This window comes from Tasmannia lanceolata, unplaced genomic scaffold (assembly GCF_043159265.1).
Source record: "Tasmannia lanceolata isolate RefF3 unplaced genomic scaffold, GAP_Taslan_0.1 ptg000015l, whole genome shotgun sequence".
NCBI classification, from domain to species: Eukaryota; Viridiplantae; Streptophyta; class Magnoliopsida; order Canellales; family Winteraceae; genus Tasmannia; species Tasmannia lanceolata.
Window position 1 is genome coordinate 36,347,069 of NW_027518692.1, and position 8,694 is coordinate 36,355,762.

Below are 8,694 nucleotides of genomic sequence, written 5' to 3' on the forward strand. Positions count from 1 at the left end.
CTTCACAAATATGACACACTAATACTGTGTTCTGTTTTTTTCTTTCCCGTTGGGTTTCGCCGGAAACCCCTGTTTTTTTTCCGCGGAAACTGATAGTTTTGGTGTTCTTTTAATTTCCTCGGAAACTATTTTATTAAACGTGGAAAATGAAATAAATGACGTGGAAAAGACTTTTCCGCAACTTTTCTCCCGTCCCATTTCCGATACAGACTATCAGAAAACCCTACTTTCTCTCAAGTTTTCCCCATCGTAGCTGTGTGTGGAGAAAAAAAAGAGGCACAAACAACTTCGTCGTCTCCATCCTCGCCTCGTCTTCGACCTCGCCTCATCTCCGACCTCACTCACGGTACGTCCTCTCACTCTCTCTTCTCTGTTTCTTGTCTCTCTTCCCCATTCTTTTTTTTTGAAACCCTTGTCTTCTCCAATCTGAAATAGTATTTTTTGAAAAATGCTCGACTTTACGTGCATGCAAAATATAAAATCTCGAATATTATTTGGATTTTCAAAATAGAAAGTGATACTCTTAGGGAGTCTTGGAATTTATTAAATCACCAATATTCTTGGGCAATGCATAGTGGGCACTACTGCTTCAAAATTTGAGGTGTAAAATGTGGGCTCCACCTTGTGCATCGGTTAGGGGAGTTGGTGGGCCCTACCTATCAAACATGAAGAAGTGTAGAATGGTGGGCCTTTGCACGGTCCTAGCCTTATCTTTTATTTTTTAAATGACTTGTAAGAGCTTTTTGGGAAATGTAATGATCTTTCTACAGCTCTTTAAATACTAAAGACAAGATGCATCAGTGTACATAACAGAACATGTTTGTGTTGATATCATTTCCCATTTCATATGGTGCAAGATCGTAGAGTCTAATATTTTTTTGAAAAGTATCGTACAACTTACACCATAGCAGGATCCCAACTGTCCACATGCAGGGGCAAAAAAATCATTTCCATAGGATGATCCTAGGCCTCCGATCTTAGACGAACTGCATTTTATAGAAATCCCTATAGATCAGAGGGTTGAGATCTCTCTAAAGAAATGATTTTTTGGCCACTAGCTATTTAGGTTATGGACCATCAAATGGACGGTTTGGATCATCCGATGGTGTAAGCGTAGAATACTTTTTTGAAAAAATGTTAGACTACATAGGCTTACCACATATAAGATCCCCTATATTAAGATGATATCGTGACCGTAGGAATCATGAAATGACACCGCCTCAGGGCCCACAGATGACAACATCATATCTGTGATTGATGTAGCCGACCCCACCGTACCCTGCAAATATTGATTGCCCGTCCGAATCGTGAAAAGATTTCGAAATCGAAAGTCAAAAGGCACTAAACAAAGATTAAAATTCAAAAAACAGATCCCTTTCTGCTAACCACACTCGCTGCTTTCCTACCTTCAGTTTGTTTTACACACAAGTGGCAGACACGTAACCCAACAAGCCGAGAATCGAAATGACTAAACTACCCTCAGTAATGAAATCGGAATTCCCGCCCACCTATATTTGGCCGGTTTAATAACAGGGACGTTTTAGTCATTTTCTATCGCCCCGAAAAGAGGCTATTTACGTGTAGTAGTTTTCCGTACCTCCTGCCTACAAAATAGTAAGAGGCTATTGGGGCTGTAGATATGGTGTGTCAGTGACATGTGACTAACAGTTGGCGTCACGTGACCTCATCATCTCCGTCCGTTCGTGGTGAAATGTGGGCCCATGACGTCAAAGCCCACGCTTTCTTCTCTCAGTGTTTTGACAGACCGTCCTGCCCCTGCCAGTGGAGGCGTGGGAAAAAGGCCGTCCGTACGTTCCTGGTTCAGAATAGAGGGGTAGAGTCGTCATTTTCAGCCCTTGTTGGTTCCTCTTCAGTTTACGTTCTTCTTCTTTGACACATCTCTCGTTCTTACGCAATAATACCAAAATGATACGTATATATCTCGTGACTCGTGACTGATGCTTGTCACGTATCGGGAGCCCGATTCCCGAAACGTTTCTCAAAGGTACTACACGGCAAATCGGAATATAAATTTGGTAGCTGAATTTCGAAGCCCACGTCTCAATCCAAAGTCAGATTGCAAATGAAAACAAAAACAAGGATGTATCGTTCCCTACTGTCCTCTCAAAGTATGGTTTGTCCATTTCTATGTATTCTCCAATCTCAATTTAATAGAAAGGAAACTGATATTTTCACCCTATTTTCCAGCATGTCTGTCTCTTTTTGTATGTAAGAGCAGCTAAATTCCAACTCCGTCTCTTGTTTTTTTGTTCTGAAAATGACTTCAGCTCACGGAAAAAAGACAAACAAAAATGGGTGGAAATATCATCTTCCTATGACTGATTTATCCTTGTGGGTCCATCCTAAATACTCCCAGTTGACGCAAGATCATCAACCATTGATTTGTTTGGTTAATTATAGGCACACCATGGCAACTCTAGCTTCAATGTCTACTGACTACTGAAGTGATTGCCAACCCTAGAAAGTAAAGGACAAGCAGTGTGTGAATATAATGATGCGCCCATAAGAATAAGAGAAGGGATTTGCTAGGGTCCATCGCAAAAGGCATTTCGCGGCTGGTCTGTCGCATTCGACCAGCCGTGAAATGCCTCTTGCGATGGACGCTAGCAATTCCCATAAGAGAAAGTAGTAGAATATGCACAAATAAGAAAGGGAAATATGGCTACACCTGAGTGCTTCAAAAACACCCTCCTCCTTGCAAGCCCAACAAAAATCAACGTAGTTTTTTCTTGTCTTTTCTCCTTTCCCTATTGCAGGGTATGTGGGATCATTTCTGCCTCTAGTTATTATTACAATATGGGGTGATATCTTTTGTTTTGCTTCTCACATGGGACCCATATTCTATTCCACACGAGAGGGACATATACCTACCAGGCTACAACTAAGTGCTTCAAAACCATCCCCCTAGCTCCTTGCTTGCCCAACGAAAAACCATGTACTTTTTGTCTTTTTCTCCTTTTCCTATTGCAATGCAGGGTACGAGGGATCATTTCTCCCGCTAGCTATTACGTCTGATATTTTGTTTTGCTTCTCATATGGGTCATAGCCGGTATCGCAACAAATTTTAGTAGGGTCAAGTGGTTCAGGGACCCACCGTAGTCGAACCGTGTCACCTTTGCGCTGCCTCTTAATGGGCCTCCCGTTTGTAGTCTAAGTGAGATCATTCATATTTCAATCCGTTTACGGGTATAGAGCCCACTATCGAATTTTAGCCGCGTCAAGTGGTTCTGGAGTGGTGACCTTTTTGGTCTATCTCTTAATGGGCATCCCTTTTTTTAATTGTAAGTAGATATTTTATATTTCAATCCTTTTATGGGTATGGGACTATGGGGCTCAATTAAGTGATTAGGTGAAATTTTATAACTTCATGCGAATAATTTTTTTTTCATGTAGTGTCATTATTATCTTCGATCATGCAACTCATTACTCTGTCTTTGTCAACATTGAGAGAGAGAGAGAGAGAGAGAGAGAGAGAGAGAGAGAGAGAGAGAGAGAGAGGATGTTTTTCTTGTTTGCAAAAGGGATGGTGATATAACTATATAAGAACAAAGAGTCGTGGTCGAGAATATTTCATGGGAGCCAAGCTACATCTATGTGAAAAGGGGTGGATATACCAATTCCGTCATATGTATTCGTGCAAAATCTTTCTAAGATCGCAGAGTGTTAGTTGTGCAGCAAAAAGAAAATGACTATCTTGGTCTGTGTGTAACGTAGCTCCTCTGGGATGTCCCGTCCATGCAATGCAACCACTTTTGCTGACGTGGAACCCTGATTCCATGACTTGGATGCTGACAATACCTCACGATTCTTTTATCGTTTTCCCGAGAAATTGATGAGAAAGATCCAATTTGGAAGAGAGTCTATTTTTCTCACTGGATTGATTATAAATTCCACCACGTAAAATTGTAGTTATTTCAGCCCCTTGCCAAGGTCCACATCTCTTCTCTCTGCAGAAGAGTCTGAAAAAGGAGCCTTGAGAAAGAGAACCAAATCCTTTCCTTAACCTTCACGCCTCACTCTCCTCTTCTCAAAAATTACTCAGCTCTGTATTTCAAACGACAAACCCTAACACACCAAGTTTTGCTACTTGATTGATCCTTTTTTCAATCTCTTCAGACACCCTTTTCCCTCTTCAATGCCCATAAATCCACACTTCTATTAAAAACCCACAACACAGCTTGAGTAGAGAGAGAAGCACAAAAACAGGGCTTTTAAGAGTGGAAAAAACAGAGAAGGTGAAGTAACAGAGGTTTTGTTCTCTTTGCTCTCTTGTTCTTCGTATTTCCTTCATGGATTCTTGTAAACACCAAGTTTGCCCCTAAATCCAAACCTTCATTGAAACCACACAACTCAGCTTGGGTAGATAGGAGGCACAAAAACAGGGCAAAAACAGAGCTTTTATGAGTGAAAAAACAGAGGAGGTGAAGAATAGAGTTTGTTTAAAGTTTCGCTACTTATTGATCCTTTTTTATATATTTTCAAAACCTATTTCCCTCTAGAATGCCTTTCAATCCACACTTCCACTAAAAACCCACAACACTGCTTGCGTAGAGAGGTACAAAAACAGAGTATTTAAGTGTGAAAAACAGAGAAGCTGAAGTAACATAGGTTTCTCAAGTTTTGCTACTTCATCGATCCTTTTATCAATATCTTCACACACCCTTTTTCCTCTTCAAGGCCCTCAAATCCACACCTCTATTAAAAACCCACATCACAGCTTGGGTAGAGAAGCACAAAATCAGGGCAAAGACAGAGCTTTTAAGACTTAAAAAACAGAGGAGTTGAAGAACAAAGGTTTTTTTTTTTTTCTCTCCTCTCTCTTTCTTCATATTTCCTTCATGGGTTCTTACAAACAAGATGAGAACCAGCTAAAATGCGCTTGGGTGCAGGGCCCAATCATCATAGGCGCCGGACCTTCCGGTCTAGCCACCGCCGCTTGCCTAGCCAAGAAGGGAGTCCCCTCTCTCATTCTCGAGAAAGCCCACTGTATTGCTTCTCTTTGGCAAAACCGAACTTACGAACGCTTAAACCTCCATTTACCCAAGCATTTCTGTGAGCTCCCTTTAATGGGTTTTCCCAGTAACTTCCCAAAATACCCCTCAAAGCAGCTCTTCATCTCTCACTTGGAGTCCTACGCCTCACATTTCTCCATAGAACCTAAATTTGGGCAATCAGTACAGAGCGCCGAGTTCGACTCGGTTAGTGGGTTCTGGAGGGTTCGAACTCAGGACTTTGAATACATGTCATGGTGGCTTATTATAGCTACAGGGGAGAATGCTGAGCCTGTAATTCCTGAAATTTCAGGGATTGAGAAATTTAATGGCCCTGTTATACATACCAGTGTTTACAAGTCTGGTGCTGATTTCCGGGAAAGGAAAGTTTTGGTCATCGGTTGTGGAAATTCCGGCATGGAAGTTAGCTTGGATCTTTGCAATCACAATGCAAGCCCTTATGTGGTGGCTAGGAACACTGTAAGTCAGTTGGATTCTTTTTCCATTATGTCTTTTGGATACTGATATTGGCACAACCATGTTTTGATCATTGCACAAACTCTGCTTCTCTTTTATTATTTAAACAACTGTCAAAGGTTATTACAGTTCACAGACAGCTCTCAAAAACCCATTAAAAAGGAAAGACAAGTTGAGTTTGTGCAGTAGCTTAATATATGCATGTGTTTATCAAAATACCGGAAGCTATTGTAACTTGGTTCAAATGATTCTTCTATTTTACTTAGGAGGCCCTCTTTATAATTATTTTAGTTTAATCTTATTTGCAAATAGCATACTAAAGCCTCCTTGGAAGCTATTGACTACATCAGTTTTTTTTCATTATTATAATAATTATTTGCAAATAATCAAAACTTCAAAATCATTTGCTAATATTATGATTATATGAAAGTAAAATCTTAGGGGTATTAAAATGGGAAATGATATCAGCACAACCACGTTTTGATGATTGCACAAACTCCTCTTTTCTTTGCTTTTTTAATTGACTTGCGGGAGCCTTTTGGGAACTGAGTAACCTTTGACAACTCTTTAAATAATAAAAGACAAGATGAGTTGTGTAATCATCAAAACATGGTTGTGCTGATTTCATTTCCCCCTTAAAAAATGCCCATTATGTTTTTTTGGTTCAAAGTTAGTTTTGGTGTCAGTGATCTGAGGTAGCTAATAATTCGATGGTTTTTGTACTTCAACTGTTAACAGAAAAAAAAAAGTGGGGGAGATGATATTTTCACCTCTCAGTAGTACTCAGTCGCCCCATTTTAACGTGATTTGACGTTAAAAAGAGTTAAAGTTGCCTACTGTTCACGTTATAAGGGGGCGAATGCGGACTGCAGAGAGGTGAAAATATCGTCTCCCAAAAAAAATCTTTCAAAAATCTTTTAGCTAGTAAGATTTATTGTTTTCTATTGCAGTTTTGGGGTCTATATTTCTGACTTTTTTCCTCTTCTTCTTTGGAATGTAGGTGCATGTTCTACCAAGGGAGATGTTTAGATTTTCCACCTTTGGAATAGCCATGGCTCTTCTGAAATGGCTTCCAGTAAGACTCGTGGACAAATTTCTTTTGCTCCTAGCTCATTTCACCTTAGGAAATACAGATCGGTTGGGTCTTAGAAGACCTAAAACTGGTCCAATGGAGCACAAAAACTCGACCGGAAAGACGCCGGTTTTAGATGTTGGAGCATTATCAGCCATTAAATCCGGAAAAATCAAGGTAAATTTATTTTTTCTTGTGTATGCTTACATAGTACATTGCACATTGGTCAGAGAGATTGATGTGTTGTGTTTGTTTTAGGTGATGGAAGGGGTGAGAGAGATCACAAGGAGAGGAGCAAAATTCGTGGATGGGCAAGAAAAGGAGTTCGATTCAATTATATTGGCAACTGGGTACAAGAGCAACGTTCCATCATGGCTCAAGGTTAGTGTGATGACCTGCTTCTTTTTTCTTATTATATATTGTTATTTTTCTTATAAGTTGTTAATGAAAAATGATATTTCCACGCCCTTATCAAGAATTTCCACTCCCTTTTTGCTTGTCATTACCTGGAAATGACTTTATTTTCTGGAAAAAACAAACAAAAAGGGGTCCAATGGAGCTGCTTTTAGGAAAAGACGAATTATTGGCGTGTAAATATCACTCCCCTATATCTTCGATTTGTTTAGTTCTGGTTTCATTTTTGTTGTTATTAAGTACTTATTATAGCATGCTAGGGTTTTTTTTTTTTTTTTTTCCGAACAATACGTGGCTCCGCAACGTTGTGCAGGAGGTTGGCCACGGTGCGCAGGAGGTTCCTGCGCAACGCACTAAGTTTTATGGTATGATAGTAAGGAAATTTTGGCCGACCCCTACTAGTTTGGGACAAAGGCTTAGTTGAGTTGAGTTGAGTTCTCTCTGTCTCTCTTTGTTGGTAATAATATCCCCTGTCACTACTCTATGGCCGGTGTTGACAACTAAACACTACTTACCACTACTCGAGTGAAATTAGGAGGAGACTACTTGGCTTGTCCACTCCATGTTGACTAAACTAGAACCAAACTAAAAGAAAAAAGGTTAAATATCTCTCATATGACCTTCCTCTCTTGAAATAAAATGGATGGATATCTTCAAAATGGATCTACATTACCTGCTACAAAATCTCTTTCTCTCTCTCTCTCTCTCTCTCTGTGGTTGCTTCTGTTTGGATCAGTTACGTAATTTCATCCATTTCTTTTGATGGGATTTGCTAGGGTCCCTCGCAAAAGGCTTTTCGCGGCTGGTCTTTAGCACGTCAGACCTCCATTCATGAGGTGGCTGGTCTGACGTGCGAAAGACCGGCCGCGGAATGCCTTTTGTCTTCTTCTTTTCATAGATTTCTACTTTGAAACTTTATCTAATTGGTGTTGTAAATATTTGCAGGGAAGCGATTTTTTCACGGATGAAGGCATTCCGAGAAAGCCATTCCCTGAGGGTTGGAAAGGCGAAAATGGGCTCTATGCTGTGGGCTTTACGAGGAAAGGCCTCTTAGGCACTTCCTCGGACGCAAAACAAATTGCAATAGACATAGCCCACCAATGGAAAACAACAACGGACAACAACAATACCGTCAATACCCATTTCGTCGTATGTAGCAGAGAACACCCCGCTCCTAGATAACATGATCAAAATATAATCTAAATGCCCTTTTTGTCCTTTTGTGGGTTCTGACCCTGTCAAACACCTGTGTTTTCGTCCTTTTCTCTGACGTGGAGGTCTTGTGCTCTTTGTAAATTACCCAATTTTGCATGGGATCTCATGTATTTTATTTTTCTTACCTTGTAAATTATCATCATATGGAAAAAAATATAAACAAAAAACTCTCTGTGCTTATTTTCTCAGAATTACTGTAGGATTTTTTGGTTTTTACTCTATGATCAAGTAATTCACCAACATTTCCGCTCTGCTTTTGCTTTTCTTTTTAAAATATGGTAGAATTTCCGTCCCTTTCTTTGATTTTTCAGAAAAGACAAATATAGTCAATCATTTCCAAAGTATTAATATTGGACATGTTAACCTATTTATCTAAATGTGAATTCAACCATCCTACGATTTTGGTTATGGACTTTATCCTAATTAAAAAGTTAACCTTTATGATTTACTTTAAAAAGATCTATGCGAGAGTATAATACCTACCAAGTTGAAGGGAAAGTTTTA

The 8,694-nt window shown here is 39.7% G+C and overlaps 1 protein-coding gene across 1 annotated transcript; it reads left to right on the forward strand.

Moving 5' to 3' along the window:
• Window positions 1-3,954: 3,954 nt before the first annotated feature.
• LOC143845776 (putative indole-3-pyruvate monooxygenase YUCCA4) lies at window positions 3,955-8,363 on the forward strand. Its single transcript, XM_077354190.1, has 4 exons — window positions 3,955-5,492; window positions 6,490-6,738; window positions 6,820-6,942; window positions 7,921-8,363. The coding sequence occupies exons 1-4, from the start codon at window positions 4,860-4,862 to the stop codon at window positions 8,155-8,157; spliced, it is 1,242 nt and encodes a 413-aa protein (XP_077210305.1). The 5' UTR covers window positions 3,955-4,859; the 3' UTR covers window positions 8,158-8,363.
• Window positions 8,364-8,694: the final 331 nt, after the last annotated feature.